This window comes from Suncus etruscus, chromosome 7 (assembly GCF_024139225.1).
Source record: "Suncus etruscus isolate mSunEtr1 chromosome 7, mSunEtr1.pri.cur, whole genome shotgun sequence".
Lineage (NCBI taxonomy): Eukaryota > Metazoa > Chordata > Mammalia > Eulipotyphla > Soricidae > Suncus > Suncus etruscus.
Window position 1 is genome coordinate 84,153,445 of NC_064854.1, and position 21,842 is coordinate 84,175,286.

The window sequence follows — 21,842 nt, forward strand, 5'->3', positions numbered from 1 at the left end:
AAGGGGCTAATCTCCAAAATATACAGGGCACTGACAGAACTTTACAAGAAAAAAACCTCTAATCCCATCAAAAAATGGGAAGAAGAAATAAACAGACACTTTGACAAAGAAGAAATACAAATGTCCAAAGGCACATGAAAAATTGCTCCTCATTACTAATCATCAGGGAGATGCAAATCAAAACAATGATGAGATACCATCTCACACAGAGATTGGCATACATCACAAAGAATAAGAACAATCAGTGCTGGTGGGGATGTGGAGAGAAAGGAACTCTTATCCACTGCTGGTGGGAATGCCGTCTAGTCCAATCTCTATGGAAAGCGATATGGAGATTCCTCCAAAAACTGAAAATTAAGCTCCCATTCGACCCAGCTATCCCACTCCTAGGGATATACCCTAGGAACACAAGAATACCATACAAAAAAACCCTTCCTCAGACCTATATCTATTGCAGCACTATTCACAATAGCCAGGCTCTGGAAACAACCAAGATGCCCTTCAACAGATGAATTGCTAGAGAAACTGTGGTACATATACACAATGGAATATTATGCAGCCATCAGAAGTGATGAAGTCATGAAATTTTCCTATACATGGATGTACATGGAATTTATCCTGCTGAGTGAAATAAGTCAGAGGGAGGGAGAGAGAAACACACAGAATAGTCTCACTCATTTATGGTTTTTAAGAAAAAAGTCATTTTTTTTTCAACAATCCTGAGACAATGAGAGGAGGGCTCGAACTTCCAGCTCACTTCATGAAGCTCACCACAAAGAGTGGTGAGTGCAGTTATAGAAATAACTACACTGAGAACTACCATAACCATGTGAATGAATGAGGGAACTGGAAAGCCTGTCTAGAGTACAGGTGGGGGTGGGGTGGGATGGAAGGAGATTTGGGACATTGGAGGTGGGAATGTGGCACTGGTGATGGGGGGGTGTTCTTTACATGACTGAAACCTAATCACAATCATATTTGTAATCAAGATGTTTAAATAAAGATATAAAAAATTAAATAAAATTATTAAGTAAAGGAACAAAGTGGGGCCGGAGAGATAGCATGGAGGTAAGGCATCCTCCCTTCATGCGGAAGGATGGTGGCTCAAATCCCGGCATCCACATGGTCATCCATGCCCGCCAGGGGCAACCTCTGAGCATAGAGCCAGGAGCAACTCCGAGCACCACCAGGTGTGACCCAAAAAATGCAAAAACAAAACAAACAACCAAAAAAAGGAAAAAGGAATAAAGTGATGCAGGAGATTACTTTACATTTGGGGAAAAACAGGTTAAGAGTTAGTGTTATATAGGTCTTATACTTATGATGAAAGTATAGGCTTTCCCATTGTCTTTTGATATTTCCTTGTGGGATGTGGGCTCCAGGGCGCCTTTTCATCACACAATCTGGCCTTCCTGAAATTGACAAAATATTTGCGGTAGGGAGGTCTTGGGTAGAGTTCTTGCAGTGGGGATCCTTTTGGAACTAGGTCCAGTATCAAGCCACAGTCCACATTAGCGAGATGGGATTAGGAGGGCCACACTGCATGAGTTACTTGTTATTTTTTGCGGAATGAGGTGTGGGTTTGAGTGGGTATCTCTTCACTTGGGTGCTGGCTTCTGGTTCTTCGGGGTAGGAGGTCGGTCTTGATGCCTGATGGATTAAGAACTGAGGGTGAAGAGTTTTAATATGGTAGGATATCGGGGATGGAATTGAGGGTGGAGGGATAGTCAGATTTCTGAAGGGGGCAGAGGGGATAGTACATGGAGGGACTATATAGGCTATAGGTATGGGTTGTTTATAATTTAGTTTTGTCTCTCAAGGAGGATTCCTATCTCTGTGTGCACCTGCCCACATGTAAACATATAGAAGTTAGCTTAGGTATATATTAATGAAAAGACTTGGAGAGAGCAAGAGATACACTGAGTACAGAAAGATAGGTAAGTATAGTACATGAAAGGTAAATAAACTAATAGATCACCTTTTGGATACGTATAGGTTTCATATCTCGAGTACTAACCATTGTGTTAGTGAGGTCTATCTATATAGGTATTTACCCTTTGCAGTATTGTCTGCAGCACCCTATATATCAGCTCTCCTTTCCTATAGAGGAGGTAACCGTGTGTTTTTTATTTGACATGGATTGAATTGATGATCATGAGGAGAAGGTAGAAGAAGAGGGAGACAAGAAGAGAGAAAAAAAGCCAAATCAAAACAAACAAACAACAACAACAAAACAAAGTAATGAGAATAGAGAATAAAAGAGCAAGGGCATGTTAGTTTGCTTGAACGTGTTCAATGCATAGGCCCTGTAGTATAAATCTGTAGGTCACGGTTGCTGCTTCGGTGGTCTGGCTGGTCATGTGCTTCAGATCCTAAAAGATGGCATAAACTAGTGATAAAGGGTATATTAAAGAGTTTTATCCAGACATTTTCATGATGCAAGCTGAGTATGGTGCCTTGTGTAAATGAGCACCGAGGTGCCACTGTAGGATGTCCACCCTTTGTATCCAAGCACCCCTATGGACAGAAAACCTGAGAGGTTATTTTAAATGTAGTAAGGTTAAGGCATTCAAACATATTGTTTTGAAATGTTTCCATAAAGTCAGTAATTTCCCATCATAATTTTTACCTGTAATCCTATATAAGATCTCTAGGAAATTATTATGAGCCTTTGTAGTAAAAGGCTGATTACATACCTTTACATACCTGTTCTCTATGCTCCTGTTTCTGCTCTTGCTGGTTTCTTTATGATATAATGTGTAGTTCGGCTTTGTGTTGCTTCTCTTCCATTTGTTTTGGGCACCACTCCCCAGTATATGGTGATTATTACAGTGTTTGGAATTTCTATCCTATTGCACCCTGTTATTGATCGTGGGGTATTGGTTGTATATCTGGTGTATATTCTAGGTACTTCAGAATAGTGCTATCATTCTGTGTTTATCTTTCATCTTCTGGCCTACTCTGTTTAACATAATATTTTCTATGTCATCCACGTTGTTGCAAAGTCTATGATTATATCATTTCTAAATGCAATGTAGTATTCCATTGTGTATAGATATCATATCTTAATGATCCACTCATCTTTTGTTGGACCTTGAGGTTGGTTCCAAGACTTGGCTATTATACTGAGTAATGTGATAGTGGGGTGCACACATACTTTGGGATGAATGTCCTTCCGACTTGGGGGTAGATACCTAGGAGAGTACTTGCTGGGTCAAATGGCAGCTCAATTCTGAGTTCCTTGAGTGCTCTCCAGACTTTTCGATAGGGGTTGGACTAGGGGGCATTCCCACCAGCAGTGGGTGAGAGTTCTATTCATACTGCATCCTTGCCAACAGAGATTGTTCCCATTATTTTTGATGTGAGCTATCCTCACTGGTGTAAGGTGGTATCTCATTGTTGTCCTGATTTGGATTTCCTAATGATAAGTGAAGGTGAGCATGTTTTCATGTGTTTGTTGGTCATATTTTGGTCTTCCTCAGAGAAGTGTCTATTCATTTCATCTCCCCATTTTTCTATGGCTTTATTTGGTTTTGGGGAACTCAGCTTTCTGAGTGCTTTGTATATTCTGCTTATCAGTACTTTATCTGACGTGTTGACTGCAAATTTTTTTCCTGTTCAGTTAGCAGTCTTCTTGTTTTAAGTTGGGTTTTCTTCACCATGCAGAAGCTTTTTAGTTTGCTGTAGTTCCATTTATGTTTGATGTTAAAGTCCTTGCCATTGGTGTTCCATCCTCGAAGACTTTTTTAATATATAGGTCTTCGAGTGTTATGCCTATTTTTCCTCAATAAACTTTACAGTTTACAGTCTAATTTCAAGGTCAATCCATTTTGAGTTGACTTTTGTATAAGGAGTGAGGTATGGGTCAATTTTCAAATTCTTACAGGCGGTTTTCCAGTTGTACCAACATCATTTGTTGGAGACTTTCTTTGTTCCATTTAAAGCTCTTGGCTCTATTGTCAAATATTAGTTGACTGTATATCTGGGGATTTATTGTTGCAAGTCAACCCCTGATTAGGTTGACTGATGGAGGGATGGAGGATGAGGCCTTTCCCCTTCAGCTTGATGCACGCGTCTGCCACCCTGTCTAGCCAACGGTTCTGAGGTGAAATGGCAGGTAAACAGTTCGCAGACAGTCAGGCTTGTGGCAATATTAGCTTTATTCAGTGGACAAGACTGAAGTCCAAAGTCTGAGCATCAGTTCCTGACAAAAAGCCCCTCGCCTTCCACAGACCCTTGTTTTTATCCCCCAGAATCAGGTATCACCAAATGGTGGGATCAGATACCACCCAATGGTGGAAGCAGAATCAGGTACCACCCTAGGGTGGGGGCAGAATGCCAGGTCACACCCTAGGGTAGGGCACAATCACCGATCAGGGTAGGGTCAGTAACATAATAATCCCCTGAAATATTTAAATACACAACAATTTATGTCTCGAAATTCTAACCCACTGGTCTGAGGCTCTGTTTTCGTTCCAGTAACATGCTGTTTTCATCACTGTGGCTTTATAGTCTAGCTTCAAGTTAGGTAAAGAGATGCCTACTAGCTTCTTGTTTTTCAGTAATTGTTTGGCTATACAGGGTCTTTTGTGGTTTCAGATAATTTTATTATTGATTGTTCTAAGTCTTTAAAAAATGATGCCTGGATTTAGATAGAGATTTCATTGAATCTATATAGAAGTTTGGGTAGGATAGTCATTTTGATTATGTTGATTCTACCTACCCATGAGCAGGGGATGTTCTTCCATTTCCTTAGATCCTCTTCAATTTCTTTCTGTAATGTTTTGAAGTTTCCCTGGTCTAGGTCCTTCACTTTCCTTGTAAGGAGGATTCCTAGTTACTTAACATTTTTGATACTATGGAATTGTATTCTTAATCTCTCTCCTCTACTTCATTATTTACATAGAGAAATGTTACTGTCTTTTGTGTATCAAATTTGTACCCAGCCACTTTGCTGTATTGGTTAATTGTTTCTAAGAGTTTTGCTGCGGACTCTTTAAGGTTTTCGATGTATATCATCATATCATCTGCAAAAAGAAATAGTTTGAGTTCCTAAGTCCCAATTTAGAATCCTTTGATTCCTTTCTCTTATTGGAATGCTATTGATAAGACTTCTAAAATTATATTGAATAAGAGTGGAGAGAGTGCATTAAATCTATATAGTAGTTTGGGTAGGATAGTCATTTTGATTATATTGATTCTACCTACCCATGAGCATGGGATGTTCTTCCATTTCCTTAGATCCTCAGAAATTGCTCCTGGCAGGCACGGGGGACTATATGGGGTGCCGGGACTCAAACCACCATCTTTCTGCATGAAAAACAAACGACTTACCTCCATGCTATCTCTCTGCTCCCGACTGTTTATTTTTAATGAGGACTTTCTTCTGGGTCTCTGGGACTCCAATAATTCTTATGTTGTTACTGTTGAATTTCTATTTTTATCTGTTCACATTATTTGAGGACTTTTCCAACATCATTTATTTTAAAGCTCTCTTGCAGCCTTTTCTGCTGTATGGATTTGTTATGCAACTCATTTTCCATATCACTGATTTTGTATTCAGCAGCTGTTACTCTGTTGTTGAGGCCTTCCAGTGAAAATTTTATTTCACCTAGTTTTTCACCAAATTTCACCAAGTTTTTCAGCCCTATTTTGTTTGATTTTTTTTTTCTAATTTCTGCTTTCTTAACTTCTTGAGCCTTGTATTTGTTCTTTTTAATGTGTGCCAGTCTCTGTGGTGCAAGATAGCTCTCTGTTGTTTTGACTTCGGTTTTTTATGTACTTTGTGGTCTTCTGTATTTTTTCTTTGAAGAAATTTCTGTTCATCTTTCCTTCCCCATTTTTGATGGGCATAGGTATTTTTCCTTGTAAAGCACTACCAGTGCCTTATATGATCTTAGATATTAGCCTTTTATTAGATGTGGATTGTATTAATAATTTCTCCCATTCTTTATACCAGCAGGATTGAAATTTCAGAAAATGCAGAGCACCTGAGATTACCTGCACAGCCAAACTGATGACAGATGCACCTGCTCCCAGAGAGGGCGCCAAAGGGCCAAGGGGAGTGAGGCCCAGTTCACTGTCCTCTGTTCTTGCCTAGATTAGTGAGAACCACTCCACTATCCTCTGCTCATTGCTTCATTTCTCAGTGTGACATCTTAGAGTTTATTGCTCCATGAACTAGAGACACTGAGCTATTCAACCCCACTTACTCTACCCTGCTTGTTCTACCCCTCTTGAACTCTGGATACCTGAGTTGTCACAGGCCTTGCTGACTCAGATGGCTGGGGCCTGAGAACATGCATTTCTCACCATGTTCCAGGTCCTGCAAGTTCTGGGACTCAACTTTGAAAACTACCACCTGGTGGGTACAGTCACTGCAACCTGGGCTTTTTCCTTGCTGTGCCACCCAGAGTTTGTTTATTTTTTTGTTTACATATCATTTACCACTGTAAGAGGACCAGAATTCACTCTGTGCACCAAATGAGGCCCAGCACAAAGTAAAGTCCACAAAATCCAGAAGCCTGTGGAGAGGAGTAGGTTCTGCTCTCTGCTCATTCCTTGAGCTTGTTCTTTTGTGGGAAAAATCTCAGAAGGAGAGGGATACCTTGGGTTGAAGCCCTCAGGGAGGTTCCGCAGAACATCTGCAAGCATGACTACAGTGTTTGCTAAAGCAGATCCAGATCCTGGCAACAACCTGAGTTCTCAAGGAATGAGGGTATTTTGAATTGTTTTACCATAAGACTACTCACTCCGGCTATCTCCAGAGAAATAGCATGGAGGTAGAGTGTTTGCCTTGCATGCAGAAGGATGGTGGTTCAAATCCTGGCATCCCAGATGGTCCCCTGAGCTTGCCAGGAGCTATTTCTGAGCATAGAGCCAGGAGTAAGCCCTGAGCACTGCCAGGTGTGACTCAAAAAAAAAAAAAAAAAAAAAAAGACTACTCTAATATGTAAAACACTTGTCAATTTAACCAAGTTTCAATTTTAATTAATCACATTGATTCCATTATGATGTAATAAGGTCACTATTCCCAGAACTTTTTCATCCTGAACAGAACATCTGTGCTGTTACTCTCAATTCCTGGGTCCACTCAGTCTGTCCACAGCAACAGATACATTGCAATGAATGATGTCTGTCCCTTCTGTCTGGCTAATTTCACTTAGTCTCATGTAATATTTTGTTTTATTTTGTGGGCCACAAGCAGCCATGTTCAGGGCTTACCCCTATCTCTGTGCTCAAGGATCATTCCTAGTGGGGTTCCAAGGATAAGACAGTCGTCAGCTATCTCAATTCGCATATTTGCTGTCCTAGCTCTCTAGTTCCCAGTGTTTTGTAGAATAGCTTGACAATAGAGAATATGATTCCCAACTTCTTTCCTCAAGACTGTTTTGATAATAAAGATTTTTGTTGTTTCTATAGAAAAATTAGTATTGTCTGTTATTTTACTGTCATAAAAAAGCCATTGAAGTTAGATAAAGACAGTATTTGTGTCTTTGTATTGCTCTGGTTTGTAAGGTAACCTTCCTTTGAAATCATGTTAATTTGTTAATAATAAACACTATATATTTTCCTCCTTTTGAGTGCCTTCTATTTCTTTAAGCTATAATTTATAAATTTCAATATACAGATCTTTTTTCTCATTAAGATTTTTCTCACTTACTAGAAGATTTTTCTTATTTTTTTTTTTATATATTTACAAGTGGGATTGATTTTTTTAAACAAACAAGATTTCATTTATTTTTGGTTTTTGTGTCATACCCGGTGACATTCATGGGTTACTTCTGGCTCTGCACTCAGAAATCGCCCCTGGCAGGCTCATGGGGGAGGGGTATATGGGATACTGGAATTTGAACCATCGACAATCCTGGGCCAGCTGTGTGCAAGGCAAACACCTTACCACTGTGCATCTCTCCGGCCCTGGGACTGATTTATTTTTTTCTTTTCTTTTCTTTCTATTTTTTTTTTTGTTTTTGTTTTTGGTTTCTGTGTCACACCCAGCAGCGCTCAGGGGCACTCCTGGCTCTACACTAGAAATTGCCCCTGGCAGGCACAGGGGACCATGTGGGATGCTGGGACTTGAACCACCATCCTACTGCATGCAAGGCAAACACTTTACCTTCATGCTATCTCTCCGGCTCATGGGACTGATTTCTTAATTTCTATTTCTTCTCAATTTTTTTAAATCACTAGGTTTATGATTGTCATGTCATCTGTTATGTCATGTCATTTCAGATTAACAGATTACTGAGATTTACCAAATACAACCCCTCTTTCCACCTGATATACTTCCTGAGGATCCCAGAGATTCTGCACCAAGTCCTCTTAGAAACTCCCTCAGTCTGTGCTGTCAGCACCCTTGAGTCTGACCTGCATCAGTAGCATAAATCACAGGCAAGCCACGAAGAGGGATAACTGCAGAGCTCATCTATCCAAAAAGAACATTGAGAGTCTGCTGGGCTATTGGGGGCTGTTCTTAGAGATTTAGGGTGTGTCCAGATGTTCTGCATGGTACCAGGGAAACCAGGCTGCTTCTGTGTGTACGCTCTACATTTTTAAAGTAATTCTACCTGGATAGCAAACTCATTGGTAAGAAATTCCAGGGAATGTTTCCTGTTGGAAGTGGAACCAGGGAGAAGGAAATAAGGATCAGTGAATCAAAAGGCCTGGAAGAGCCCAGAGTTACATTTGCATAGTTATTGCTTCAGGGAGCTTACCCTGAATCAAATATTACTGTGTTTGCCATAACAGTGCTTTCCTTAAGTTATTTCTTATCTGCAGGAACACAATCATGCTTAAAATTACTGGAAACAGAGGGGGCTTGAGAGAGAACTGTTGGGAGATGCTGGAACACTTGGTAATTTCTGCCTTATCAGAGATGAAATCTGATATCTAATCCTGTCTTTACTTCTGTTCATCTCATCAGTAGATAGTGTTACTAAATTCATTATAAACAGACAGGAAATAGGGGCCTGGGAGTTTTGGGGAGCCTGGAATCCAGTGTTCAGATGAGATACTGCCATGGAGGAGAACACAGCACCACTCCACTGGGAACCCCCAAGAATTCAGTGTTCCCAAGAGGCAGCAAAGAATGTTAAATGAAAGAGATTTCACTGTTATCAGGTCCTTTGCTGATAAAAGTTTCTCATGGTTACTTGCTTAGAGTATATGGGGCAGCAGGAGGCTCTCTGCAAGACTTGGTTAGATTATATGATGAGTTTGGCATGTCTAACATTCAGAAATAATAAAGTGGGTGAACAACTTGGATGACTCAAACTCCCACGATATCAAGTAACATAAGGACTGTCAACACTGCAAAAGACTTTTATTTTATAGGCATCACTGCAAAATGAGGAGTCATTTGAAAACATCAAATAGAAAATAATAATTTACTTTAAAGCCATTTTACTTAATGTTTCTAAGGATTGTGATGTTGTGAACTTTCTTATGAATGTCTCCCTCCAATCTACAAAGCCAAGATTTACTACAATCAGTCTTTAAATTCCACAAACTGTCTCCATCTGCAGCTGTGCCTGGGCATGCAGATCCCCTCGAGAGGCAGTTTTGCAAAGATGCTTAACAAATCCACTAAGCTGCACCAAATTCTGCTTTCTGTTAAAACCTTTACACGTTCTTTCTGGAACTTTAACCAGGATAATGTTTTAACGTGTATTCCAACTCTAAACACTGCTAGTTTGTTTATGATTATCACACAGTTAGCTATACTGCTTGGTGGTTTAAATTGGAAGCATTGACCTAAAATATTAATGGTCATTCATAAAACACATTAGGCAAAATAACATTATAAAATAAGTTCAATTAAAAATACATACTGACAGTTATATTTGTGTTCTGGAAAAAAAAAGCATGTTTAAGTTTTTATATGAATATACTTTTAAACAACTATCTGTGGAAATATGCTTAATAAAAGATCTTGTTGAAATTTTATCACTTCATGTAAAAAGCAACAAGTAAAAAAGTACAATTTCTATTTGAAAAGAGCTGCTTGGCTGCCTGGCAGCTAGGCCCAGTATGTACGTCTGCACGCTATGTGCATGCATGTACACATGTCTGCATGCAAATGTGCATGCACACCACTGAACACACAGCTGCTTTTTCAATACCTGGATGCACACATCTTCTACAAACACCTGCTACACTGAATGAGGCAGGTCTCCAGCCCCATGGGCACCCTGCGCACATGAAAGGCAGATCACACGGTGGTCACTGACAGGAAGGCGCTGTGCAAACGGGTGCCATCAGGAGACTTGGTGCCATGGGTCAGCAGTTCCTGGATAGTCATCCAGTTGTCGAAGATCTTCTTGTTTCTTCTCCTCATCATCTTCTTGTGGCTCAGCTCCAGGATGCTGCTCTCCCGGCGCTCGTCCCCATGCTCTTGCAGGCAGTGCACACGGCTCTGCTGCAGCAGTTCGCGCCTACGCCTCTGCTCTCGTGCTCGTGCCACGTGCTGCTTGCGCTCTTCCTTGCTCCAGTAGCGGCCCAGCTTCAGCTCACTGGCCGCGTCATCATCCGTGGTAACACCGCTACGTTCTTCACGGATACGGAGTGCACGCTCGCGGAGCAGCCGGTCCCTCACTGGTCGCTTGGTAATGTAGCGTGAGCCATCGCTGCGCACCTTCACCTTCCACTCCAGCCGAGGCTCCCTGGGTCTTGTGGCCATGTCCTTGCACAAGCTCACCAGGCTCATCTGGCTGTGTGCATACTCCACAGCCGACTTCTGCTGGATGAGCTGCATGTAGCTCTGATAGTGCTGCGCATGTGCTGGGATGTGTGCATGCTTGTAGGGCGAGTGTGGCCCAGAAGTACCTAGCTGGCCACTAGGCAAAGGGCTGCAGGCACGGGGATGCCGGTCCCTACCATCCATGAGTTGGCCAGAGTCTGGCTCCTTGGCTGTGGGGCCATCCCCTTCAGAGTCCTCAGTAATGGCAAGCATGGCCTGCATACAGGGCCCACTGGCGGTGCGGCACAGTGAACCATCTGGTGACGTCTCCAGGGTGAGTGGGGTGCTTCGGCAGCTCTCACCTGTGTTGTAGGCACTCGAGCTGTCCTTATCAGACTTCTCGGGCAGCTCGGAGATGTCGGCCAGGGTCGGCCGGTGCTCGGTACTGGAGGTGCGGGGCCCGCTGTGCTGCAGAGCCCAGGCATCATGGGCCTGTTGTGCCCGGTGTGCATGCACGATACTCAGGCACTCCAGCTCGATGCTGCGCAGCTCGGCATTGAGCAGTTCCAGCTCACGGTCCACGCTTTCGGGGTCACTCTTGCCAGCATCTACATCTGCAGGACCATCAGAAGGGCTGCCGGGACACAGTCGGCCACACTTGAGCTCTAGGAGCTGGCGGAAGTGCTCACAATCAGCAGGAGGGATGCCCAGGTCATCAGGGTCCGCACCTTCAGCTGATCCGAAGGACTCAGTGCTCAGGGGCAGGTCGCCACTGCCCAGTGTATCCTGGCTGCATGTCAGCTTGGAGGCAGCAGTTGTTTCATCTCCTTGGTTCTCTGGCTCTGAGCTCTCGTCATTCCGTGTGCTCTCATCAGTGCGCCCCACACCACTGTCCTTTTCATGCTGTGTAGACAGGATGGTGGCTGTGTCGGTAGTTCCCCCATCTTCCTCATGCTTCTTCTGAACAGAAAGATAAAAGACATTAAGTAATAGTACAGGGGTAAGGTCAGCTTGCATGCAGCTGACCCAGCTTTGAAATTCAACATTCTCTATGGTTCCCCAAGTAGAGAAGCAGTCAGTAGTAGGACCCTGAGCACAATTGGGTGTGGTCCAAAAATCAAACAAAAACAATCCCCCCAACCATGAATGAGTGAAGCCACCTTTATGTAGCATGGACATGGGTCATGGCTCAGAGTGAGCTCTCTAACTCTTTGGGGCTCATCTACAGATTTTCACTGGTAAAGCAGCTGCAGGTGCAGCTAGCCCACAATGTTCTGAGGATCAGTTTCTCTGATCAGTACTGGTGCCCTCAGCCCTGCCTAGGATTCCACTCTGAAGCCCATCCTCTGATTATTAGTGGGTTGGTGAGGACACTGCTTTAGCTCTGGCATTGTCTAAAGTATTCTGTCCCCCCAGGATGCTTACCTAGGATGGGTAAAAATTAGGTTAGGGTTGGTCATTATTAGGGTTAGGTTTAGGTTTAAGATTGGGGTGGGTTGGGGTTGAGGTTAGGATTAGGGTTTGGGTTAGGTTTGGGTTTGGTATTGGGGTTGAGACTAGGGTTAAGATGGAGTTGGGGAGTTAGGGTGAAGGTTGGGGTTTAGGTTAGTAGTGGTGTTGAGATTGAGATTAGGGTTGGGTTTGGATTAGATTTAGGGTTAGGAATGGAGTTGTGGTTAGAGTTAGGGTGAAGGTTAGGAGTAGGTTGGGGTAAGACTATATTTTGTATTAATGATATGGTGAGGTTAAGATTGGGTTGGGCTAGCTGAAGATCAGGGTTTTAGGGATGGTGTTAGTTTTGGTAATGTTAGTGTTGGGGTTAAGTGTTGGGGTTGGGTTTAAATTCAGTTGTGTGTCTGGATTTGTGGTTGGGGTGAGTGTTAGTGTTTACTTTGGGATTAAGATGAGGGTTGTGGTTTGAGTTAGTACTGGGAATGGGTCATGATTGTATTTGAAGTTAGGTTTAAAGTTAGGATGAGGCTGGGGTTGGGACTGATGCTAGGTTTCATGTTAGGGTGAGAGTGGAGTTTGTTTTTGGTTTAGTTAAGGGTGGACTTGGTTGGGAGTAGGGTTAAAATTTGAGTTGGGATTAGTGTTAGGGTTGTTGTTAAAGTTGGGGTTAGTGTGTTTGGGTTAGGGTTGGAGTTGGGATTCATGTTGGTGTTAGGATGAGGTTGTGATAGGGTTCTGGTCAGGATCAGAGTTGAGATTATGATAATTGTTAGGTTCTGGCAGGGTGGTACCTGTTGGAGCAGGCTGGCTGTAAACTGCATTGCTTGTTGGTGCTGCTCCTCCAGCATGTCAAGGTGCAGGTCATCTAGAAAGTCATTCCTGTCCTCGTCCAGCCAGCCCTCTTCAAGCTTGAGAGAAGCAGCAGCATGAGGACCTCTGGGAAGTTAACCACATCCCACAATCCTCCCCACTCTACTACTCTGGGAAGCCCTAGTAACACATTTTCGCCTGGAAGTTGGAAATATCTGCCAGAATGTGGGTGAGAAGACACTCTTGGGTGATTGTAGGGTAGGGCAAGACCTTTAGTCCTTTGCTTCATGCCCATAAAGAGTAGGCTGAAAGGGTGTGGGATGTGTGTCTGGAATCTGCAGCTCAATCAGATTGTTGTTGCATCTCAGCAGACTGAACTCAAGCCCAGCAGGCCATGGCTTGTGTATTGCTACTTCAATAATAATGAAACTGAATGACTCACCCCACCCTCCCTCCAATGACACTTGGGACATTGGTGATGGGAATGTTGCACTGGTGAAGATTTTTTTATATAAAAAATAAATTAATAAAGCAAAAAAAAAAAAGAATAAAAAGAACCAAATGATTCAATTCACAAAGGTCTGGCCCTAAGAAGGCCACTGATTCCCTGTGAGTCAGGCTATGTGGGGATCCACATATCTTTCCTGCTCAAGTGCTTTTTATTTGGGCTCCCTATCTTATGGCCTATCATCCTGCCTGCATGGCCGGTGGCTAACAAGTCCTAAACTAATCCAAGGACTGCAGACTATGGGGAGACTCACCTGAAAGAATGCTCTCCCTATGGGTCTACATTTACAGGGGGTCCCTAGTGTCATCAGAGTACACAGCCATAAGGGTGGCTACTCCTGATATGTTTCTCAGTTTGTGTGTATGTAGTGTGAGTGCATGCCTATCTGGTATACACATGTCTGTGCATCATCTATGTGGTGTGTCAGAGTGCATGTTGTGAGTGCGTGACTGTCTGTGTACACATGTGGACACATATATTTAATGTTTGTGTGTGTGTGTGTTTGTGTGTGTGTGTGTGTGTGTGTGTGTCTGTCTGTCTGTCTGTCTGGTGGTTCTGCCTGTGCATGGTGTCAGAGACAGATCTGGAATGGCTTGCCTTTTTTCCTGTGGTCGATGAGGTGTTATTTGGTAGTGGGGTGATAGGCCCTGTGATGATTTTATAAACATGCAGATTCAGAAAAGTTCACAATAAGGCCAGAATTCAGCAATCATGTCCCTGGTTGTCTGTCCACTCTCTAATTCTCTGTCATTAGTACACCTGTGTTGATACATCAATCTATGTGAGCACCAACCACCCTATTTTCTGAGGGAGCCAGTACTGACTTAAGTGACCATCAGACTTCCTTGTTCATAGTGTAATTTGTTTCTAGTCCAGAGTAGCTCCAGGCATGTCTAGCAGGGACTGGGCTTAGGTCTGAAAAACAGGGACCAGCTCAAGTGCAGGAGATATACCCACCTGTAGTTCAGGCCTTGCGATCAGCAGGGAAAAGTTCTTTTTCTCACTGGTGAGGAGAGCAACAGCTTCTTCATGATTTTGCACCTCAATCCCATTAATCTGTGGAACAGACCACCACAGCATCAGAGTACAGTCAAGCCTCTAGCTCCTACCCTCACAGGAACAGGGCTATGAGGTACTAGAGGGATTTCTAGGAGATGCTGGCACAGTCTCAGGGAGGTGTGGGGTCCAAACATCAGCAATAGTGACATTAAGGCTTATGGAACAGAAGTAGGGCATGGCAGTGAAGGGGCAACCACAACCAGATGAGGTATTATGGTTGAGAAGGAATACACTTTCTTTAGCACTGCCTAGCATTTGAGGGATGGGGAGAGTTTCAGCCGTGCCCCTGAGAAGGGGCTAAAGACTTTTTCAGCTGGATATCCAGGGCTAACTGCAGAAGCAGGTGGCCAGAACTCAGTGTTTATTCAAGGACAGAGCAGGATTAACAATGTAAGTGGAAAAGAAGCACTAGGCTGTATATATAGTGCCTCAGACCCTCCATGTCTATATGATGAAAGCCACAGAAACTCTCATTTGGATTTGAAAGAATCACAAAGTTCAAGGTAAGAAAGATGGTCCATTATATGCTATGTCCTCAGGTAACAAACCTTTCTCAATATGGATAACTTTGCCAGTGATATTAAGACAAAGCTCAAACAGTTGGTAGAAAATTACCCTCTCCAGAGAAATCTATGAGAAAGGTGATTCCAGTTCATAAGTTGCCAAATCTGGGCCTGACTTACCCAAGAAGATCACTGGTCATCAGAATGTGTGAGTCAGACTATTGTTTGGCTGGGCTAATTCTTCTCTAGCCCTCAACATATCCTCCCCAGTTATCAGTTTGCTCTCTGGGCCTACAAACCTGGATGATACGGTCTCCTTCGCGGATGCGCCCATCCTTGGCAGCAATGCTGTTGGGATCAATCTGAAAAACAGAACACCTAAGTATTGTCACAGAAACAAAGCCTGCACTGCATCTGGCTGTGCCTCTCACCCTGCATGTGGTTCTGCACAGAAATGACAGGAAGCTAGCTATCTGGTCAGGAGACAGGAACAGAGCCTGTTAGTTCTCATCCTGGAATCACACAGAGAGAGCAGAGGGCAGCCCTGTCTTGACTATCAAAGGTTAAGAGGGAATTCTGGAAGATAAATTCTGGAAGATTCCCCTAAAACTCAGTAAAATGGGGCAAGCCTGATAGCTATAGATCTTTTATGGTTTGTCTCTTAAGACTGAACTGTTTTTTCCAACTGTTGGATTTTTGTGCTTTGAAGGATGGGAGGCACAGATAAATGTGGCTTAAGGAACAGGAATGAACATTCTACGCTTAGATGAACTAAACTGCAACGGAACCACCAAGAGGAACAAGGGAGAAAGCAACAATGCAAACTTCTAAGGAGTCCACCCTGATGGGTGAGTAGGGATGGGGGCTGAGTGCTGCAGGACACAACAGCATCTGTATCTGTGGCTGTAAAGGGATCTATATTGCTGAAGCAATAAGCTGGGATGTGGAGGTGATACTGTATCTTTTCAGAGACTTCCTTTAGCTAGAGGGGGGAAGCTGGCGAGGAAGGGAAGCTTGGTGAAAAATTACTCTCTCCAGAGAAATCTATGAGAAGGATGATTCCAGTTCATAAGCTACCAACTCTGGGCCTGACTTATCCAAGAGGATCACTGGTCATCAGAATGTGTAAGTCAGACCATTGTTTAGCAGGGCTAATTCTGTGAGGCCCCTTCTCTAGCCCTGAACACATCCTGCTCAGTGACCAGTTTGCTCTCTGGGCTCTCTTACCTCGCTGATATAGATGCCAATATCATCTTCATCTGTCCGGTAGCACACAGTGAGGCCCAATTTGTCCTGGCTACTGACCCGGTAGAGGTCCACCTCCTGCACAGAAAAACATGTTCCCATGAGCCTGTAGCAGGAAGGGCACAGCTCCTTTGATATGGTGTTTTCCATGATGGACTAGACTTGTCTGCATCTGACAGTAGAGAATGTACAACTCACTAGACAATAGAGTGATTATGGGCCTGAGGCCCAAGGCATTTCAATAGAAAGTCATTTTGAAAATAGTTATTTTATTGATTCCCCTGAAGAAAAATTACCCATATTTCACTAAGCATCAAAACTTCTGGGGTAGTTTGTGAAAGGCACTTTTTCAATATCTGCTATTAAGACAACTATTACCATAACATAAACCATCTAGCCATATTTCAGAGAAATATTTCCAGTGTGGCACCTTAACTCAATTCATATTGGAGTTACTGCGTGTCACACAATTCATATTGGGGTTGCTGCGTGTCACACCATACAAGCAGATGGCATGGAAACCCATGCAAGAAAGGAGTGTGCTATGTGCTAATCTCCTGTCCCGAGGGGTACTGATACTGGCCACTGAAAAATTAGCTCAAGCTGCTGGTACCACACACAGGGAGACAAAGACAATGCGGGCCACACTTAGGGGCACCATGAGTATTACTGTTGCAAACTCTGAGCTGGAGAGTGAAGTGCAAGCCTTGTTTGCCAAGCAGAGGGCTCTGAGGTGACTCAGAGGCCTGTACTCTGGGGCAAGGACACAGTAGAAACTTCTAGAACCTCCTCAGAAAACGGCAAAGTGTCAGAGAAACAGCAGGTACAAAGGTCCTGCCAAAGTCCTGTGTTCAGGGACTGAGGTGGGTCAGAGACCCAGAATCTGTGGTTTGCACTTGGTCTCACTGCAGCATGAGAAGGTCTATGTCACCATTTCAGTGGCGGCACAGTAGGCTAGTGGATGTACTACTGCCAGAGAAAGGTGCCCTGGGAGGCCAGTGAAGACTGGTGCTTCAATGATTTTGCAGGAAAGTCACAGAAGAGCTTTTGAGTGCATTTATCCTCCAGCTCCTCCAAAGTGGAAAGCATTTACCCCAGAACATGAACACATTAATCAACTAACCATCTAGTTATACTTTTAAAAGTACAGAAAATATTCCTGACATTAAAAATTTTGTTGTTGTTTTTGTGCCACACCTGGCAGTGCTCAGGGATCACTCCTGGCAGGCTTGGGGGGCCATATGGAGTGCTGGGGATCAAATTTGGGTTGAATGCATGCAAGACAAGCACTCTCTGTTGCTGTAGCTCTGGCCCACAAACATAATTTATTTCAAGAACTGAGTTGGGCTGGCAGAACACACTTGAAAAACCCTGATCATTCCACCACAGCACACTCCACAGACCCAGGTCATCTCTGAGTTCTCAGTGCTTTGTATGGCTGCTGTTCTTGGGGTGAGCATGCATCCAGAAGAGTGTTGGTTCCCTATTCAAATAAAGCTGTGATATGGACCCAGCCACAAAGTCGGAGATCAGGAAGGAAACATGGCTCTGACACAGGCCCTATATAGTAGAGCAGAGGGCAAGAATTGAGATGGCAGTAGGAGTGGGAAAGGACTATGGACGTAACCAAAAGCAATTGCACAGATTGAATTTCTGCCTAGCTGGCTATCAGAAGGCTTTATCTTTAGAAAGTGTCACCATTATTACAGGCCATAGATTTAGTTCTGGGTCTGTCTGGATCAGCACTGTGACCGAGAAGCACATTGAGAAGCGTGTATGAAAACTTTGCAGCAATTGTACATGATACTGCTGATCAAGGAAAGATGAGACTATATGTCTCACTGCCCATGTGCGATGGTAATGGTGTTGTGTCTTGGAGTGGAAGCCAGAGGTAGTGTAATCTGTAGAAGCAGGTGTTAGTAGTAGGCGATTTTGATAGGATGACAGAGCATGCAGAGTAGTGCCTACCTGCATTACAGAGCTGTGTAGGTGTGAAATAGCTGACTTTCATCCCATGTCCCTGTAGGCCCAGGGTCTTATATCCTGGCTCCACTGATGGTATAGCCATGCTGTGGAGCCCAACCAACAGGAGCAGAGTATCTTTTGTCATAGAGCTGCCTCCCATGTGAGAAGTGCCCATTCTAAATGGGTTGGAGGTACCTGAGTGCACCCAACAAAGTGCATTCCAGCTGGCCATGGAATAAACAGTATCACTGGATCTTCAAGGGCTTGTAGATCTGAAGCTAAAAATCCCTAAAAGAGCTCGCTTCAGCTTAGTGGTGGTTGTGCCTGTAATAGGTACAACCTAGCAAGAAGCACCTGGCACTGAGAATAGATGAAAAGCAAAGATTCTAGATCTCGGAGGAGCAGTGCAAGAGATGCTCTGTCTTTGAGTGTATGGGGGTATGCAATAACCTGGAAATTATCAAGAGTTGGGCAGAAACTGAATAGGAGGCTGAGGGCAGAGATATAGGCTCACCTGCTGCTCAGTACAGGTTGCACAGGTTATGAAAACAGCCTTGAACAAAGATTGTGGCAGCAGGAGGAGCAGGACAGGGGCTTTTGAAACCTCACCTGATGCTGTTCCTGAACTGTCTGACAGATGGAACCCTGTAGGCCAACTGTTGTTGGAGAATTCATAGAGCAATGATTATTGAGGAGAAAAGCTTCAGGGACACCACCATTCCAGAGATGGGGAAGGATAACACAAAGAAGAAAGCCATCTCCCCCATGAGCAGTGAACCCATTCTTTCCCAATCATCAGCTGGGGGGATTATCCATCCTCAGTCCTGAACGCATGAAGAGGTGGAATGGAAATTGATCCTTGATAGCTAACAGGGTATAGTGAGACCAGCTGGGGTGCTCCTGTATATCTCAGATAGAGGCTGAGAGTCTTATACCACTATAGTCCTGTCCCACTCTCTGGAGAGTGGGCCTGTCAGGGGGCACATAGCCAAGGGAGGAGGAAAAGAAGAGGATTTCCTTTAGGAGGAGCTGGCTAGGAACACGAGAGAGGAGAACACTGGGACTGAGGGGCAGAGTAGACAAATACTGCCAATGTCAAAGAAATATTTAGGCATCACCTTAAACTGGGAGAGAGACTGATATGACAAAAATATAGGACATAAAGAAAAGGAGAATTCATGCACATGAATGGTGGACAGAATTAAGATATTTACAATATCCATTTACCACAAACAACATGTAAATTTAATGAAACTGCAATAAAAATCCAAATGGCATTTAAAATATATAATAAAATAAAACATTAAGATAGAATTATGAAGACCTCAAATAGGTCTACAATTCTAAGAAGTAAAAATGCAGTTGTTAAGTCATTTAAATTCACTCTCTACTAAAAACTGTAAAAAGTAGGAAACACAAATAAATGAAATAAAACTAAAATCCTAGTAATAAACCCAACATAGTAATTAATACTAAACTTATAATAGATGACTTAAGAGCATAGCCTCTTCAAATAATTGTGCTGGCAAATTGAATAAATGCACACCCTTCTCTCCTGTGAAGCAGATGACACCCACCCATAATTCTGCCATGGGAAGATATTCGGAGCTGTGGGAGAAGAACCCTACATGCCTTACAACAACACAGAGTCCATTCCCTCCTCCATTTAGTGGTGAACCAGTCCTACCTCAAGCTCCAGATCCTCCCTGTCCAGCTCCTGCTGCAGGCCCCCAAGATAGTCGTTAGGGTCATAGTACTCATGTGCTGAGGGATGCCTAAAACAGAGAGAGCAGTCAGGGCCAGCTCTGATGCGCAGTGTGCATAACATGTCACCTATCCACAAGACTGTGTGGCTGATGTCACCCAGTGATGTCAACCAGTCCCACAAGCAGGTTGAAGCTGGATGGCCCTGGGAATCTCTTTGATGCAAGGGTGGTGAGGGGGAAACTCAGAGGAGAGTTGGATCAGAGAACATTAGCTCTGTGGAGCAGAGTGGGATAGCACACACCTTCAGAGCTCAGAGATCCATGCAACCAGGTGGTTTTACTGGGAATTTCTCAAGCCAGTGGTTCCTCAGAAAATATCTCTGCCTTTTGTTCTAAATGACATCAGTCACTGGATTAGGAGACACTTCCTTGGGTGCATCCCATATATACTCAGAAGCTTTGGTACAATTCAGTCAATTGGGACAATCCCAGGAGGTGGGGGACATAATCACCCCCATTTCACAGAGGACACAATTTAGAAAGTGAGGTGGCTAATGGGCACCCTGGACATAAGACTGAGCTTTGGTGTTGTCCATGAGAACCTCTCAGTCATGGGCAACATCAGGTGAATCAGACCATGTCTGCAGACAGAACTGACTGTGGTGGCACTTGGCAGGAGACTATGGTGACTCTTGCATGGACCCCAATGTGAAACAGGATCCCAGAAAGAGGCCTCTGCTCCCAGTTTTCCCTTCCTGTGGCTGCTGGAGTAGCCCCCATTCCCTCTAGTCATGAATATAACATCTGCCTGTCTGTGGCCACTGCTAGTGACTTACATTCTGGCTGAAACCATTTTTACCACATGGTGCATGATTTTGTTCTAGACTGGAATCTGAGGAGCTGCTCTGGGGTTCTAAGAAAGCAGTTCATTGTTGGGCTCTATGAACAGCAGTGTGGAAACGGGCAGCTTGCAGGGAGATCACAGACATCAATCTTTCCATGTTGGTGGGAGAAAACCAAACCTACGTAGCCACTGCCACTTACTCATCTGGCAGGAGGTAGGATTCCAGGCCAGGCACCTTGCAGAGGGCCAAGCTGTGCAGAAAGGTAATGTCCGTCTGTGTGCCTGTGTCCACCAGTTGCTGTTCCACTGGTGGGAACATCCTGGCACGTGGAGTTCTCCTCAGCACTTGTACCACAATAGGCTCCTGAGCTGTCTTAAAGGCCTCCACGGCTTGGTCATGAGTGGCTCTGGACAAATCTTTGCCATTCACCTATGGAGACATTAGAAGAAGGTTAACTCTTCAGCAGGAACTATAGGATATAGTCACATAGGGGCAGAACTTCCCCCACTCCTGCCAAGGCCTGGGGTTGGAGGTATAAGATCTGGAATAAAATAAGTTTGCAGCTGGGAGCCTGCTAATTATCTGCTAATATTGTTGGGAAAGCACAGCAGGTCTGTCTGTGTTTGTGGTACATCTCTTTCCAGTTTATGTCTAGTGATCATAGTTTTCCATGAAGTGACACAAAGTTGCCTTTTGTCCCAAGAGCACTCAGGTACCCAATGGCTACTCCTAGCAGGAGCTGGCCCAGCTCTGGATCTAGATACTTAGTTATGAGGTTGGTGATACAGCATAACTCTGGGCCACTAGTATTGGGGACACCAGGGGTCCCTAAATGTATTCAGGGGACCTCTCAGTACTGGCAATGGAACTCAGAGCCTAGAGCATTTGGTGGATTTACAGACATCTAGGAAATAAATACAATGAGTTAGTCTGAAGTGAGAAACCAAAACAGAGAGTTGAAGTACCCTTAATTACTAATTACAGGAATGTTCTATTGGTGTAGGTCATCTGGTATTTCCCCCCCCAAAAAACATTACAGGGACTTTTGCATTAGCTGGCCCAGGCACT

The 21,842-nt window shown here is 43.8% G+C and overlaps 1 protein-coding gene across 1 annotated transcript in view; it reads right to left on the reverse strand.

Annotated features, from left to right (window-relative positions):
- Positions 1 to 10,092: 10,092 nt before the first annotated feature.
- PDZRN3 (PDZ domain containing ring finger 3) overlaps positions 10,093 to 21,842 on the reverse strand; it is a 116,463-nt gene continuing 104,713 nt past the window's right edge. The window contains exons 4-10 of the mRNA XM_049776829.1: positions 20,974 to 21,203; positions 19,911 to 19,998; positions 16,241 to 16,336; positions 15,313 to 15,375; positions 14,409 to 14,507; positions 12,925 to 13,041; positions 10,093 to 11,641 (exon numbers count right to left, since the gene is read on the reverse strand). Coding sequence (XP_049632786.1) covers positions 10,214 to 11,641; positions 12,925 to 13,041; positions 14,409 to 14,507; positions 15,313 to 15,375; positions 16,241 to 16,336; positions 19,911 to 19,998; positions 20,974 to 21,203 — 2,121 coding nt within the window. The 3' untranslated portion in view covers positions 10,093 to 10,213. The remainder of the gene's footprint in view (positions 11,642 to 12,924; positions 13,042 to 14,408; positions 14,508 to 15,312; positions 15,376 to 16,240; positions 16,337 to 19,910; positions 19,999 to 20,973; positions 21,204 to 21,842) is intronic.